The sequence below is a fragment of the Gallus gallus genome, chromosome 8, assembly GCF_016699485.2.
Source record: "Gallus gallus isolate bGalGal1 chromosome 8, bGalGal1.mat.broiler.GRCg7b, whole genome shotgun sequence".
Taxonomy (NCBI): domain Eukaryota; kingdom Metazoa; phylum Chordata; class Aves; order Galliformes; family Phasianidae; genus Gallus; species Gallus gallus.
Window position 1 is genome coordinate 2,189,290 of NC_052539.1, and position 17,979 is coordinate 2,207,268.

Sequence of the window (17,979 nt, forward strand, 5' to 3'; positions counted from 1 at the left end):
AGGAAGACAGCATGAATGACACAACAAAGAACGGCCCCTGACATTCTTGCTATCATTTTGCATTATTGTTCACACCCTACTGTATTTCTAGGCCTCCAGTTCTCGAGTTGGTTATATGAACTGCCACATCTATAGTCTACAATAAATAGTAATTAAGAATGGCCAAGGTAAAGTGACTAATTGGTAAACCCACAAAGAGGTTTATTGCATATATTACACAATAGATCAAAATTCGATCCCTCTCAAAGTCACGAAATTATCCTTTTAAGTCCAGGTTTTGTTTCCATAGAGAGGAAAAATTGCCACTGTAAATACAACAAAACAAAACACTGGGCACTTATCTTTTATTAATAGTCCAATCACTGCCTTTGAAAGCAAAAAATTCCAGGTTCAGAATTACAATCCTTATTCTATACATGAAAATGCACAAAACCTTACGTTTATTAGAAGATATTTCAGTGCTGGTTTTTATTTGTGTTTTCCAAGTAATCTTTAACTCACGTAGGCTGAATTCCAATTAGAACTGGTTACTAATATGCACCCTTTGCTTTACATTTTCTATCAGTTCGCCCTGTTGCTTTTCGAAGTGGGAAAGTTATTTCCAAACTAGCACATTAAGTCATTAACAAGCCAACATTTTTATGTATTTTAATCTTGTTACTTTAAGAAAATATTTAGTTTCTTTTCATTTTATACCTTAAAATAAAAAGGAAGTAAGCCCCTGAAATGCATTAATGACAGTAAAGGACTGCTATATATCAACTTAAAACATACCCCGCTGTGATATGCAATTATTTCATGTCTTGCTACATTTCTCTGAAATTTACTGTTAGCGTCCACCCTTTCTTGTAAAAGAACTGCCATTCAATTGTATCAAACAGCACTTTGTATTTGTATAATGCAGATAAACGGGAACCAAATTCATTTTTACTAGTGAGCTATATTGTATAGATTTTAATGTAAGCCTCTAGAAAAACAAAGTCAGTGCAGTAATTTACTGCCAAGTATAAACTTGTATAGTTGTGCTTTTAGAAAAGCATAATACATATGTAAGACTCAATCGCACTATGACATGTAGTACACAGCATTGTGTATTTCTAGGACAGCCTTTTGTCATACTTACAAAGAAGCTCAATGAAATTAAGAAGCTAACAGGATGAAGTTTCCATCTTTAATCCCCCCAAAATTTTACACCATTCCAGGGAAATGTTTTGACAGAAACACTTGAACAAGTTCAACGAGCAAACACTTACGGGCATCATCTGCAAATAACACAGAACTACACAAGTTCATTACTTCATTGGAAGCGTGCCAGCACTAAAATGAGGATCTAGCCTATGAAAAGGAGAATTACTTACTTCTTCTGAATAGTGATCTGAAGGGAGAGGCGGATAGTCACACTGCTCTATCTTCTTGCACAGCGAGTACAAGTTCATTTTATCACCATAAAAGGGACTCTGCAGTGCAGCCATCTGTTTAAGGAAAATGCACAGTTTTCTTTTATGTTTTTAAGCACACTTGTTTTTTGCCATAAAACCTGCAACACCAGCAAATCAAAAGCAATTTTAATGACTTTTGATTTCCTGTCACAGAGCTAAAATCAGAAGTTCCTTCGCTATCAGTGTAACCGGTTTGCGTACTCACTCTGCACTGTACCTGTCACAATCCTAATAGTGCAGTGCTTTAATTGCATACTGTAATGACTGTATCAATAGCCTATGCGGAAAATGTGGTAGTTCCACCTACCGCTGTGAGTTAGGAGAGGCTTTGCACCACAGAAGGGGGACAAAAAATCCCACAACCTAATTTTCCTCTCAAGAGGAAAGCTTTTGGAAGAAAGCTTATTTATTAGAATAATTATCTGAATTATCTAAAGCAATACTGCCTGGTAAAAACGCTGCGTAACAGCAGCAGATTTTGTAGCATCCCACAGCTAGACTTGGATAAAGTGCTGCAGGGTTTTGGTGTCATTTTGTGGGGTGTTCTTTTTTAATTAAAAAAAGGTAAAAAAGGTTACAAATATACCCTCATAATTCAATCTGTTATTCCACATTATTTCATAAATTCCTATTGCCTCCCAAAACGTCATCAGAAGTACAGAACTGACACCCATAGCTGTATTTTACAATTGCAATAGAAGAATGTACGAATAGCTACTGGAGAACACACATAAACAACCACCTTCTAGGCCGTATTAGTAAGCCTAGGCTTGACTTCCAGAAAACGTTAAAACCTGACATTTAAGGTGGAAACCAACACTATGGCTAGCAGGATTACAAATCTTAAAATTCATTTAAAAATCTCCCCATTCTGTTCAAAGCCTTCCAAGCCTTTGAACCGCGGCAGCACGAATGCTGCTTTGAGCACAGCGCTGCCCCAAAGTCAGTCACCCTTTTCTACATGTGCTAATAAGTTTGATTTTGGAAGGACAATGTGTACATTCCCCAGACAGGCAGAGTGTGTGTGAAACACGCTATTCCATGCTGTGCTACTCAGTGAGCTTCAGCAGGGACAGGACAAGCTGAAAATGGCTCTCATCTGTCTTCTGGTCTTCCAGATATCAGCTTAACTCTTTCGTGTCTCAGCACCAATGTCGCTGGGAAAGACATACGGAAAGAACGCCCGAATTCTCTAACCTTTGCTTGGTGTCTAATAAAATATCTCACAAGCAGTTTAGTACTTTTTCATATAAACTTCAAGTAAGAATAAATCGTATTAAAGCTCCCCGAGCGAATACAATGCTACAGTTCAATTCTCCACTCCTCCCAAACCTTCTATAGCCGTGTTACCAAAACGCTGTTAATTTGGGGATTTACATGCTGTTGTCTCTTACCTTAAAAAGAATGTTAAAAATGCAAGCTAAAGACCAAAAAAAAGAAAAGAAAGAAAAGAAAAAAGAAAAGAAAAATCAACTGCAGGGTCTGTACGCATGCAGAAATCCTAAATAAATGCACAGATAGTCATTTTTGTACTCTAGGTGTTCATTAAAAAGTACTTTTGTTTGAATGCTGCAGAGTGTTAAAAAAAATTCTGAATGTCCCCTAAGGAGTTAAAACAGGAATACTATATTTTCATGCATCTCCTGCTTTGACAGATGAAAAATGTCAACTGTCCTGTTTTTATTTTCAAGCTTTTGCACTATTCATCTGGTTCATTAGTGCATCTCGCTGCTGCCCCTGACAGCTGCTCGCCCTCTCCTCCCAGCAGCTGAATTTTTCAGGCTAATTTGATCCTCCACACTGAGACGATCGCTAGGATGATTGACTTGCTCCCTGACCTCCAGGGTCTGACTTTCCTGATTAGTATTCTGGGGGTGTCTGAGGGACGAAAGCCCACTGTCTGTCTTCAGGGCTGGTGGCAGCTCTCGCTCCTCTCTTTTTTTTTCCTCTCCCTCTTTTTTTTTTTTTTTTGAACTGTAAGCCACCAACCTACAACCCTGTAAGGATGCAATTGCTACGCTGAACAATAAAAGGAAATGTGTAAAACCTACTTTTCCATGTAAAGGTCCGTGTAGCAAAAGCACAGCATCTTGATTTTAATTAGTAAAGTCTACTTTGTTGCATATCAATTAAAACTCCAGTGGTAGTGTTGTTGAGGTTTCAGAACTACCAGGGGCTCTAAAATTCAGTCTAAAATACACTTTTTAGCACTCCCATAGTTAGCACTGAATTACACACTGTTATGTGGGTTACAAATAATGCATTATTTTTTTAATTATATATTATAGCGAATTAGCCTAAACTCAAAAACATAACTGAAGAGAGTTTATCAGCAATTAAGCATTTATTCTGAGGTGATAAACATGCCACAGCTTTTCTCCAATTAAGCTAGAGAAAATCCAAAGCACATAGCAAAATAAAATCAATAGAACATGTTAAGATACAAGCAGTAGATATAACATGCATTGCAAAAAGATACTGATAATAAACATCCTATGTGTCAGACCACGCATGGCTGAAGAACCTTAAGCAACTTCTTTTAAATAATCAAAAAAATTGAGCATATATTGAGATTAGTATACCTGGATTTCAAAATTACACCTCAATGATAAACACCAAAACAAAATAAATAAAATCTGGGCTACTGTAGAACTGAATAGGATAAAGAGATCCCAACAAATAAAAAAAAATCATAACAAAATCCTGTGGTTTTACTCATTGCCATATATTATATTTACACAACACATATCAACCCTAAGAATCCAAACTGTTTCTTTCTTAGAGAAAAAAGTACCGTGAGAACTGAATTATCATCCTGATAAAACCTCAAAAATAAGAGCAGCAAGGTATTTGAAATGTTGAGGCAGCAAATAAAATGAAGGTATTTAGCTCTTTTGAAATTATTCTCTACATCAAAGAACAAATGCATTTTCACCCAGGTTTTTAACATGGTCTACCCAGCATCGAACAAGCGATCTGGGAAAAACAAAAAGAAACTTCAGAAAATGACTACTGATTTCTGTCCAGCAGTTGCACAAAAATCCATAAAATGTAGAAGAAAATAATAACCTTAAAACATGCTTATCGTATGTAATTTATTCTCAGAGGTTTTTGCTTGTTTCCAGATTAAAAAAAATCCCCATTAAAACCAGTGAAGGGAAAAACCTGTAGCAGTACTAAAAAAATCCTCATTCACTTCTGTGCTACCTTTCGTCTTCTACTTGTGCAAGTGTGTAGAGTGGAACATGAAAATGGCAGTTGTCACAGTCAGCGCTGGGGAACCTGAAGAAGGAGCTAGGCACCTGTTCAGGATTTTAACTCACCAATACTTGAGCAAGTGTCACACTTATCTCTTGCAGATCGTCCCAGAGATTTACAGGCAACAGCTACGCATGGATCTGTAAACTCTTCAGGACAGCAGTATGGCTAATCACACTTCTGATCAACAAATGCTATCCAAGAACTCTGAAGACGTAGTTGCCTTAGAAGCCTACCTGCTCTTCACACCTTTCTTTGCCTCTATATGAATTTGCCCCGTATATTTATTTCCCCAGAAGGTAATGAATACAACACCATTTATAATTATGGAAGTGTCACCCACCAACCTCAACTGCATTAGTGGAGAATTACCCCATACTTCTAGTTTAGCCACATGGGAAGAAGCAGTAGAAAAAGCACTTATTTCTGCACAGCCAAGGTAACTCGGAAGTTAATTCAAGTTAGCAGAGATAACTACAGTAGCCTACATGATTTTTAATTTGTTTACTTAGGTTTCAAATAAATTAAAAAAATTACGTGTTAGTTTTCAAAAGCATTAGTCGCATACTTAAGTCAATCCTACTATTATTCAAAGCATTATTACCCAGACCATAAAATCCACACAGGCCAATGAAAGCATCTAAAGGAATTCTTACATCTGCTTGTCGTTATTCACTTCTTAACCCTTCAGCTATGCCCAGTCTTCAAGAAATGGCTGTAAAATCTTCGTAGCAAGCTCAGTAAAAGGACAGTCTCTAATAATACACAAATCTAGCATTTCATATGTAGAAGTTACCGTAAGAACTCTCATTATTAAGGCAGATATTTCATACCTGGCAAACTTCTTTTCTAGAATACTGCATACTTTTCTCAGCAGCAAGAAAATAGAAATAGAACTTATAACAGCATTCGATATGCTGGGGAAGGGTGCAGGGGGGAAAGTGTTACGACGTTCACTCTATTATCAATGTTACCTCATACAGCAGGCAGCCCAGAGACCAGATGTCAGATTTGAAGTTGTAACCATTTTCATGTATTCTCTCTGGAGACATGTAATAAGGTGTACCAACTGCAATAAAAACACAAGTATTTTTGAATGAGAATTTGTTATTTAATAGTAAATAGACTTCCTCACTAAGAAAGTTTTTTGCTTTTTTTTTTTTTATTCTCTTCCATAGTTTTCATCTTACTACACATGCAATTTCAGTTCATACTTGCAACCCTTCAGTTTGGTGGAAACACCCACGCATTAGACTCAGATTTCGTCCCATGGAGCTTTACTTTCACTATAGATACCTAATTATCAGAACTGTTCAGTTGCAGAATACTTCCAAGTTACACTTAGAAAGTTTCCAGAGTGAGGATTTTCTCCCAGAAAGCTGCATGCTACACACACCTCCCTGCCCTGCTCCCCTTTAACCCACTGGCGCTGGCTGGAAATGAGAGCAGCTAGAAACGCTCTTCCATAGGCTTTGGTTTTGTTTTGTTTTTCCTTTTGAAAATATATAAATCAGAAATAGCTGCTTTTGAAACCAGTAAGCACAGCTCAACTTGAATATCTGAAACCAAGCCCTGAAATCCAGACCTCCAGCATCCCAAAGAGGCCAAAGAGGAAGGCTGGAAAACCTGGGGGGACAGCAGAAGCCGAGGGGCTGAGGAGCAACTTGGCCACCTGCAACAGAAGCAGGCTCTGCAAGGCATTTCCATCTCCCCAGCCCATGGCTGCCCTGGCATAATCCTGCCTCAGAGCTGCAGGGGCATGTGGGCTGCTCTTGAAAAGCAGCTTCCATGCACCGTCTGTAACCATTCTTGCTGTACCCCTCTCCAAAAACCAAACAACTCCCTAAAAGCAAAAAGAATACATCTAACTAGGTTTTAATTTAATTTTCTGTGGAATGTTTCCATAGGCACCAAATCTTGATGACGAAACCCAAGTGAATTCAATACAAATTGACCTTATTTCCCAATTTACCACCTGGCAACGCAGCCAGCCATTAACATCAACACTCACACTGCAACCTACAAAAACAAATGCTAAAAGCTCACGCTGTTCTATTTAACACACATTAAGAGGACCTCAATCTCTTCCAGTTTCTGAATTAGCCTCATCTAGTCAGAATTTAACTCTACGTGAATGAGATGCAATGAATCTGTAATAACTCCGTATCTGAATGGATCTGACTAGAGCTTAAATCAGATTAACAATTTTATACTCATCATTTCCAAAAGATCACAGTTTTGACAACGTGTCCTATCGTTTAAAGAGGCTGACATCTCAAAGCATACTACATTTTCTCAAGGGAAACAGAGTAGGAAAATTAAAAAGCAAACAAACAACTTTTCCCAGCTCAGCCTGGGAAATGCAGAGCCATCTTCCCACAGCTCCAGCCACTGCTGCTGAAACCTGCAACTCCAACTGACACCCCCCATAGCACACTGGTGTAAGAGCCACTGATTCTGCAGCAGAAAGGCAGGGACAGAGCTCATGCACTGCACCCTAGTGCTGACTTGGCTCCATAAACTTAACAAGGAGAGGCTGCAAGTCCCAGGAGAGCAGCAGTACTTGCAGCCCCAAGTCCTGCATTGGCGAGGCCAAGCTGCACGGCTGCTAACTGAGACCAAGGGACATCAAGAGCTTAAAACAAGAACGAGTGGGGAATGGCAACTCAACTGATGAACTGATCGACTGCTGCAAAACCATGCACTCTCATGGGATTTTAGCATTTACCCACAGAGGAACAGCCTAGAGAGATGGTATTCTCCCCTTGAAAGAACAGCCATTGGGATGGATCATTTGCAACGCTAATATAGCTCCGGAGCATCTAAAAGCAAAACAAAACACTCAGCTATTCCAAGATATCAGCAACGGCAGTTTTAATAGATGTTTAATGACAGCTACCTTTAAACTGGAAACTGTAATTAAATGGCATTTGGCTTGATAGAGCTTTCACAGTTTTGCAGTCCGTACCGTACTCCTCCCTTGAAACCCTGCTTTTCCTCCTCCAGGGACTTGTAAGCTTGGGTACCTTTGAAAATTTTTAGCTGCATTCTGCACCTATTAATTAATGCACAATTTAGTGTATTCAGACGCTTTCCTGGCAGAATCCCTCTAATAAAGAACAAATGCAACAGTAATCTGGTTTCTAACTGGTTACAGAAGCAGTGCCTTCCTTGCGCTGAGCCATCAGCCAGGAACTGGCAGTGAGTAATGTGCCAGAAAGAGGCTTCACACAATCCACAGGGGGCAGCTGAAAACACGGAGGTTTGAAGGTTCAGAGCTTACCAAAAGCAAAGGTAATTTTAACCGGTAGCTCTGGGAAGCCTGCTGATACATTAGGGGTCTGATCTGCCTGTGAAAGATTGATGATAGTGAAAAGGCAGAACAAATGCTATCATTTTACAGCGTTTAGCCTAGTGTAACACCTTAACTGCAACACAACCTGAAGCCCCCGATGACCAACAAGTGAAAGGAATAGAAATCACAGTTATGTTGTCACTGAAACAGCAAAAACAACCTGAAGATCCAGACATCATTACTACTTGTGAACTGTTTTCAAGAGAACACAAAAGCTTTGTTACTCTGACAGTCAGGAATTACTGAAGGCATTACAACACATTACAACGCCTCAGAGCAGCGAGCAATCTGAGTACAAAGCACAAGCGACTGCTTCACTTCATTACATGCTATTTTTCCTTCCTCAATCACTGTTTTTTTTTCCTGTTAAGTAAAATACAATATCACAATACAGTAAAGATGCAATTTTCTTCAGCAATCTGAAGAAACAAGTGGGACCACAGGCAGAAAAAGAAGAGGTAACACACTGAGGTGTTGATGCTTCTAAAAAAGACATCTGTAACTTCAATACTGTTTACTGCGTTTCTGCATGTTGAGTAAACCACAGGACTTAAAGGTAAGGTTGGAAATGACCAGATGAAGTGCTTCCTCAGCCCCTGCTGCTCCCTGCCTTTCTAGATGCTGCAGATCTGAAGACATGTTTCTTGATGTGAGCCTTCTCTTATCGAGATGGGGAACAGACATAACGGAAACAGTGGTTATGAGGAACGAGGAAGTTGGATGTGAGTGATCAGAGGCAAATAAACATTTATGAAAAAGGCAGTTATGACAAACAGTCCACCTTATTACCTGCATAAATGCTTCAGTCTAACACCTCAGTTAGAGGAGAGTGCGTTCACTTCAATAATAAATGCATTGAGGAGGTGAAGCAAATACAGCAACTGACTCCAAATGCTAACAAACTCTTTTAACTGGGAGAAAAACCTGCGTGGTACACGTAAATACTATTTATACAAATCAGTGTAATGCCAAATCGTGGAGAAAGGTATATTTCTTACTGTATGTTCCCTTCTTACTTGGATTCTCTTCCCGACACTGCTTTCCAAGGTAATGATTTCTCAAGCTAAGGAATTTCTCAAACTCCTAACAAATCAGCAACACTGAATGTCATCATTTCCTCCGCATTTTCATAGGAAATATTTTTATTACTATTATTATCAATAAGGTATGTAAAGTCCTAACAGACCATTACGCTGTTTTGGTAAGCTGTACAGAAAGAGTTAAAAACACTGACAAACACTGTCCAGTTCAGGTTTTGTTTTTCCCCTCATTTGAATCAAATAGATTATCAGCAAGTATTTTAATTAACCAGTATTATTCATAATTAGCAGTTAGAAGCTGTAGCTAATGAAAATTTTAGTACATTTCTTTATTTCTGAAAGCCTGAATCTAGTTTGCTACTGAAATTTTTATAAAGCCCGTGAACAAGTATAAAGTGCTACACATGTTTGTAATTCACTATATTCTCTGCACCAAAGGTTTATGGAACCATAAAAAGATGCAGCTTTGAAAGACATTCCAGGAAAACCAGCATCAGAAACTGCAAGAGAAAATAATTTGAAAGAACAGTCTCTGTAAGTGACATTATAAATCAGTGTGTGACTGTATCCATTGTAACCTAAGTTAGCAGCTAAACAAAACCTTCCTTCTAGGCTGAATTCTTACAATTAGGGGGAAAATGGGAAAAGAGATGGGGAACAGAGGTAAACATAACAGATCCTCTACCAGGAGGCAGCATTCAGCGTCAGGAAACAACGGCTTTTGTTGTTGTTAGCTTGTTTCTCCCACCTCCCTCCCTGTATGGATGGTTCCTGTATTTTTAAGAGATGAGTTTTAACACATTTGGGTGGTTTTTTTTAAACAACCTCTCCTCAGCCCCGTTTGCAACCACTCCCCTGCAACAGGCCAAAATAACCCATGGTTGAAGCAGTTGGTTCCTCCTTAACTTCCCAACTTCTGCCACTCCTACCGTCACACTGAATTCTACCTCAATTAGGATTTTCAGGTGCCTGCAAATGCAGTACAGGAGCAGTTCTCTCTTCATGCTGCTCATTAATGCCCTTGTTTCATTAACAGGCAGTATAAGGAGCTATGACAATCAAGAACTGCAGCCAGAGCTGGCTACCAACCTGTCAGAGCAGCACAAGCAGCAGCAGCTCTTTCTCCACCGTGCACTGTACCACAAATTCATTTAGAATCTTTAGGGTTGTTTCTGAACTTTGATGTGAAACCCAAACACATTTAGTGCCTAGGCTCAATGCTTCTTCTCTGCCTCTTTAAAACATCACTAATTAATGCAAGATGGCACATTTGTCAAAGCCTCACTTCAGTTCTATTCAGCCCTTGTTTGGACTACATCAGTATCAGAACAAACCACACAGAGAAAAGCTGGAAGGCATAAAGGCATGCCCAAAGACTCTCTGGGAGATGGGGAAGTAGGAAATACCTTTTCTAAAAAGTTCCTCTCTAAAATAGTTATGGTTGTTCACATAAGCACCACCCCATCTCAGATGTGGTACAAACATGGTGAGCATCGATCCCCTTTTTTCCATAGCATACTGATAACTTGGACTAGTTGAAGAATATTTAATTAAGAGGTGAAAATAAATATGGTACATCTTAATTAAGGCAATATAATATTTCATAGTCTAATTAGAATCATCAGCATCTGAACAAACAATTTTTTGTGGGGCCTCTGATGGACTTAAAACAGAGACTGCCATTATTATCTAATGTTTAAGAAAGCCAAGAACTGTTATCTGTCTTATCACACACTTCTGTGAAACAAAAATACCCAAAAACCTAATCACAGAATAATTACCTCCATTTGTTAAAGAAAATCTCACTGAGCTGCACCTGATTTGGTTTTACCTATCTGTATTCCACAACTGGTAAGGTCCTCTGTCTGCCTCCATGTCAATTAAGATGATCAGGAAGCAATTTTAGACATTACCACCCACAGGGCTGCTCCTCCTGCGGCTGGAAGTTCATTTCGCACCCTTTGCAGTCAGTGCACAAAGCTGAATTCAGCCATTGCTAAGCAGCCTTTGCAGGGAAAAGCTAAAGATGCTACAAAACTACATAAACAGACTGTAAACATTAAACCTAAAAAGATGCTGCTACTCCAGAAGAGAACAGATCATAAATTAAGAGAACCTCTTCGATTCTGTCACTTGTTCATTCACTGTATTTAAAGTATCTGCCAGATTTTTTTTTCCCCTCTGAAGTCATTCCAGACTCCAAATGCTCTCATACATTGCTCGAAAGAGACAACTTTTATTAAATTTGTGTTTGGAAAATATACTGGAGTGTTTGAGGCTTTTTTGTGTACTACACAAAGAATACATTTGGTATTTCAGAAACTTTTTGGATATTTATAAAAAAATTATTTTTCCCTTTCAAAAAGCTCTGCAGTTCATAGAGCTCAGTTCAGCACTCTCCTAAACTTATTTAGCATAAACTGGGGAAATCCATCTGACAATATTTAAGAATTACCATAACAAAATCAACAACATACAGTACCTGTAAAAATTACAATGTCCTTCTATGCGTCACTCTTAAGTTTGTAAGGATAAGAAGGTAGAAAACAAGAACTCATTATGCTCTGCACTTTTTTCCAAGCTGATCAGTAAATATTCAATCCATTTCTACAGACATTTGGAAGCTGATCAATTACGTCTTTTTTCTGTTGTTAAGTTAGCAGGTGCTCTTCTTTCTGATCTTCCCAATCACATGGCCAACATGCCTTCAGTGCTATCCATACAGTATACAAGCATAAGCAATTACCACGTTCTTTTCCTCAGATTAAAGTTCACTCAAACGACAAAAACACGTCAGTATTATTGATTTTATTTTTTGCTATCATTTCTAGAAAATGCTACTGAAATGAAGACTTGTTTCGAGGCAGAAATGTACGTTACATGATTCAAAGGAAAAACAAATAGAAATAGCTGTTTGATGGAAAGTGACAGCACCTCAATGTTACAGCTTTCCTGTATTTAACATCTCTGACCATTCTGGTTTTTCAGATAGCATTACCTGCATCTAACACCTTTTTTTCTTCCCTCAAATGAATGGCCACAGTATTTTCACCACGTGAAAATCCACCTTCTCTCCACCTGCCCCTCAGAAAGGCTTACCTAAAGAATGAGCAGCTGTGGTTTTGGAACTGAAAAATCTTCCAAGACCAAGATCTCCCAGCTTTACTACTCCCGTAGCTGTAATGAACACATTAGCTGGCTTTATATCTGAAACAAATAAATACAAATACAAATTTTAATACTATCAAGTAGCAGAAAAAGCCACGGCTCTATCAATAATGAGCTGAATGACATTTTTCATTATGGACAACAATATTTGATGGTGCTATTCAGAAAAATTGAATCGCTTACTCCAAATTTCACAGTTATCATTTTAATCGTCCAAACAGCACACAAGCAAAACATTTAAGAAAATGAAAAACATCAAAACCCAAAACGAACAACAATACAACCCACCTGACAGCCACAGAAACATACACAGGAAATTTCATTACCACTTTATATAAACTTTATACAATGAATTCCATTAGAGCCACAAAACCTCTCATCGTGCTCGAAGTAACAGAAGAAAAGTCACATTTTTCATCACTTTTGCCGATCAGATTATCTGCAGCAGCAAGATGCTATTTAATTGAATGAGGGAACTCACCGATACTCTTTAACAGCCAGCATTAACAATAAATAAATAAAAAGATGCACTCCAGAGAATGTTTATTTGAACTCTTCAGTGGAATTGGGCTAATCAAGTAGAAACAAAGAAGAATAACAATGTATACCCCAGACAGTTATTTTTCACAAGTAATATTCTTTCAGTTTTCATCCAATCCTCTGGAGACAAGAGCAAAGATCTTTATTCTACCATTTTTAACCAAACACCTACCCTGCCAGGCTTCTAAATAAGCCAACCCCATACTTGTTTGGCAAGTGTCCCTGGCTCTTACTGAGCTTATAGGCACGGCACACTGCAGCTCACAACTTAAAAGAAAAATCAGGGAAGTGTGAGGAGACGGCAGTTTGCATAAGATATAGGTATGGTTAAAGTGATTGTTAATAAGCTTTCAAATACCAGCACTCCCAGGTTTCTAAGGAGGTTCTAAGCTTTAGAAAGGAAGAAGAAATTGTTACACTCCCTGACCTAGTTTCCAGGACTTTAAACCATCCTAAGCAAAACAGGTCAATACAGACATCAGCTCATGTTAAAAACATTTTTGACTGCCAGTGGTTTTGGTGTATAATTATATATAGATTTTCAAGAAAATCTGGGAGGTAGTATTTCAGTTTAAGGAACTTTAACTCTTTCGTTTTGAGCTGAAATAAACAGAAATGAACTATTTTAGTCATGAAAGCAGTAGAGAAAGATAGCTACATCTTACAGAAAGAATCCACAGCTTTACATCCCCCTTTGTAAAATCTGTACTTGCAGATACCCATACGAACACTCAGGGAAGAGCAGAAGGGACACAAGGGAGAGCCATTTGGGAAGTTAAGTCCTGCGCACTTAAGTTCATCTTGCCAAAAGGTACAGCAACTTGGTCTGCAAGTGACACAACTCAGCAGAGACAGAAGGATATGGCTTTTAGGCAGCTGTTTGCATCCCAGGAGAAGGAAGCCACCAAGGGAAGACATGTAATTTCACCTCAAGTCCATACACAACTTGTATGTCACAGGCAGAAGGACTTCCAAGGCAAAGAAAGAAAACAAGTACGTCTGAGAAGCCGCTACACTACAATTCGTTTTCTTCGACTTGGAGTTATAAAGCAAAATGAAGACAACATAAGGAGGAGACAGCCGTACAGAGGGTACGTACAATGGGTAAAAGAGATTAAGAACCTGACAGGGGTAGCTGGCAACTACAGGGGCTGCTGGGACACACTACTTGACACGGAGACCAGAAAGAGCAGAGAGGAGCAGAGAAGGGAGGAAAACTCTCACGCCTGCATGTAATCCAGCAGGTAAGGGAGAAAGGCCGATACATCACTGGAAGGATGCACAGCAGGAGGTAAATACCTTTCCAAGAAATAAAAGGTGGAATAGGTGAAAAGAAAGGATGAATAGCTGCTTGAGAATGCAGGTAGGTATACTTAGGAGAAAATGGTCAAACAGAAGAGGACAGACAACGAGAGCCAGAAAAATGAACTGAGCAAGGGAGGAGGCAGCAGCAGGGTTTCCATTAGCTACAGAACTAGCACCAATTTTGAACGCTGAGTATCACAAGCTGCTGCAGCAAACAAATGCCTACCGCAGCCAAGTAAATGCACAACTTCTGTCACACTTGGCTGTTCCTTACAAAACATTACAAAAACATACATTGTGTCAGCTGCTGAAGATGATTCCGTTGTGATTTTATTCAGTGTAATTTGCATAGAACCAGCTTAATTCCCCACACTGTAAAAGGTTTAATAAAGAGAAACCTTTGATCCTGCATTACCTCTGTGCATAACACGACGAGAATGCATATGTTCCAACGCACTGCAAAGCTGAACAAAGTACTTCCAAACTGTTCGTTCAGGAATCAGCCTCTTCTGTTTCTTAAAATGCTTAAAGAAAAAAAGAATGAGAATATCAAAATTTAAGACTTGCATAAAATAGCTGAACAAATAAAAGCATAAAATCCTTTAGCTGGAGATCAAGTACAAGAGGCTCCAAAACCAATTTAAAAGGTTTACTGAAAATTTACTGAAATTTTTTTCCTTCAGCATTAAAGCATCTTTCATCGATCTACAAGTTTAAAAATCAGCAAACACATATAACTGTAGTTTGCCATCATCAGAATGAAACTGCTACTCCCCCAGCCCTCCACACTCAGCACCAATTAATAACAGTATTTGCACGGCATGCAACAACTCTCAGTGCGGAATGAAATGTGTTCCGAACAGCCCAGCGCTGAGTAAGTGACTGCAGAACAAAGGTCTGATACGAAGGTAGGTGCACAGAACCTCCTGAACGAAATACTTCCTTGCACCAACTTCTATTTCTGTGTCTTCCAAACGGCAGAAAAATAATGGTGGCACACAATGACAGAAATATCACATTAGAGCAGATGAGATGATCTACTGCAGAAGTTTTAACACTAAGCAAGTACCAATCGTTTCTGACAATTTCACCTCAATCCAACTCTTGTTCAAATGTTTCCCACCCGGTATGAACCACCATCACCGATAGCTGGTAACAGTTCAGCAGCCTGCTAGAAATTATGGCAAGTGTAATTATGATCCGCCACACACATCTTCAAATATAATACTCAGCAACTGAAATAATACAGACCTCCAAAAGCACCTACTGAAAGCCTGGAATTCAGCCAGCGCTACAACACGCAACTTCGGTCATTGTGAATTTTGCAGCTAAAGGTGAGAAGATGGATAAACTGTTGCTCGTTTTGTCACTTTCCTACAGAATCTTTACTCTGACAGATTGTAAGCAGACAAAGAAAATATATGAACGGCATTCGTTAATTCACATAGAAAGTAAAATACTCACGCGTGTTTTAATAGTGTGTACACACATGTCACAGTCACACACACCCTGAGTTCATACAACAAGCATTTATTACCCAGGGAAAATAAAAATATTTTCATATACGATGCTAAAATGTGCCACTGAGACGTTGACAGCCGCATCTACGCGTTATGGAGACGTGCACGAGTACAGGGAAAACGTTTTTAAAGTAGCTGTTGTAAAATGCATCAGTCGTACAAAGGATCACAACGTTTCTCCAAAGTGGTTTTAGTTACAGGGATTATTTCAAAATGCATTCTCATTTAAATGAGGCAAAGCATATAAATCACTTGTTTAAATATAATTTTCGCAGCCTTGGACTGAATCCAAACAAACCCTGTGTATCTGTTCTCCCCACTGCAGGATTTGCATATCAGAGGATTGTTTGATGTCAACAGGAAGATGGAGACCAGGTTTCTTTTCATTTAAAAACAAATACACAATACATGTAAGTGTATGCACATAAAAGCACAGAGCCTTGATTTAAAATGCATTCTGAAATTACCATAATTATAACTAGGTATTTCGCTTAAACATCCCCATTTTATTTATTTATTTCAACTGAAACCTAAGTAAAAGCAGTGATGAAACACCATTCACAACATGACTGAAACACAAAGATCTTTCACTACGGATTTCCTTACCTATGCACTTAAAAAAAAGAAATAGACGGATGGCTTTCAGGCCAAGCAGCTGCACTCAGCCACCAACTGCAACGCTGTCGCTGACTGTACACCACATCATCTGCTTCCATTCCCACAGCGCTGACGTGCAGTAAGTTTTTAAGATGCAGCCTCATTCTACAGAAGAAATTCAAATCTTGTACAACTGCAATGACTCCTCTTTCTGAAAGCACCGATAATATACTTCTATACTAATATACTATAATTCACTTGCATATATTGAAAAATAACCCCGTGCCTTTCAGATAAACTGTCTGAACATTGGTGAAAAGACTCCCCTATGGAGAACACAGATTCTGCAAAACCAGCAACTGAAACACATTGCCTATCTCCAGGAAACAGAGCTGGGAGAAGAGATCTCACTGTTCTTTGGAACTTTACCTTCTAAGAAGGAACATAAATAGATGGAATACGTGGTCAAATTTCAACGCATTTATACCAAACAGCATAATGAAATTTATTGCACGTGTTATCTGTAATCAAAGTAGGATTCTTTGCTCTCCTTTATTTAGGAAACAGTACGAAAGGATAAACAGTCCTAATGGTTGTGTGCTCGGCCGTTCTGTATAGGGAAGTCAAAATACAGAAGACATCAGCAAAAGATGAACATCCTTTATTGCAGCAGAGCACAGCAGCACCGTAAGCAGTTCAGTATTAAAACCAGCTTACTGCCTACTGCTGGCATTTCCTAAGTAATCTAAGGTCCAAATACGGAAATAAACCTGAACTTTTTCCTTCACAACACACACGCTGCTGTTCCCTGCCCAAATTTCACCTTAAAGGAACATATCCTGACATAAAGCCTTGACAAAGTGCTCTTATCATCAAGAGTTTTCTATGCTGCTTTTCGTCATACCTAAGGCTCAGGGGGCAGTCCCGCTGTCTCTCCAACCACTGACCTTAAAATAACCAAAAAAACAAGTAACCTAAAACCTGTTTGAGGTGAAAGACCATTCTCAATATAGCAGAAACAAGGCAATAAGAGAACCACTGGTGCATGTGAACCCTGAGCTCTGCTGCAAGCTGCTGTTTCACCTGGTCCGTAGAGAACACAGGCACACTCAGGCAGCAGACTGTCACCCAGTAAGAATTTCTCACTTCAAAAGCTATAGTCCATATCTCTATGTTTGAGAACAGAATCACACAAATCTACTTATGAGGTCTCTCAGAATGTTTGTAGAGATAAAACCACAATTCAGTCATTTCCTATGACCGGATTATTGTTTTCTGGTCGTAGACTTGTTACTGAAACACCTTACAAGAGTTTTAATGCAGGCATTTACACCAGCAGTTTCTTTCTGTCACGTTCCCATGCCACTCAACCCCACTCTCTCCTTCTTTAAAACAGTCTGAGCAGTTTCATTATGGGAAAATGAAACTCTCAAGGTTTTTTCTTTAGTATCACATCCACAGATCTCTTAAATACCTCCAGGAACGGCAGCTCTACCACCTGCCTGGTACCAATGCCTGAACATCCTCTCCATGAAAAATCTCTTCCTCACGTCCAATCTAAGCCTCCCCTGTTGCAACTTGTGACTATTTTCACATATCCTATCACTTGCTATTTAAGAAAAGGGACTAACACCCTTCTTGCTGCAACCTGCTGCCAGGCAGCTGTAGGCAATGATTAGGCCTCCCCTAGCCCCAGATCTCTCAGTTGCTCCTAAGCTTTGTTTTCTGGTCCCTTTCCCAGTTTCCAGACTCCCTTG

The 17,979-nt window shown here is 39.1% G+C and overlaps 1 protein-coding gene across 6 annotated transcripts in view; it reads right to left on the reverse strand.

Moving 5' to 3' along the window:
• Positions 1 to 17,979, reverse strand: part of NEK7 (NIMA related kinase 7) — a 54,821-nt gene that overhangs the window by 6,744 nt on the left and 30,098 nt on the right. For all 6 annotated transcript variants that reach the window (XM_015290271.3, NM_001031264.2, XM_015290270.4 and 3 more), the window contains 4 exons: positions 14,521 to 14,629; positions 12,192 to 12,299; positions 5,672 to 5,766; positions 1,359 to 1,472 (listed from right to left, as the gene is read on the reverse strand). In XM_015290271.3, the coding sequence (XP_015145757.1) occupies positions 1,359 to 1,472; positions 5,672 to 5,766; positions 12,192 to 12,299; positions 14,521 to 14,629 (426 nt within the window). The remainder of the gene's footprint in view (positions 1 to 1,358; positions 1,473 to 5,671; positions 5,767 to 12,191; positions 12,300 to 14,520; positions 14,630 to 17,979) is intronic.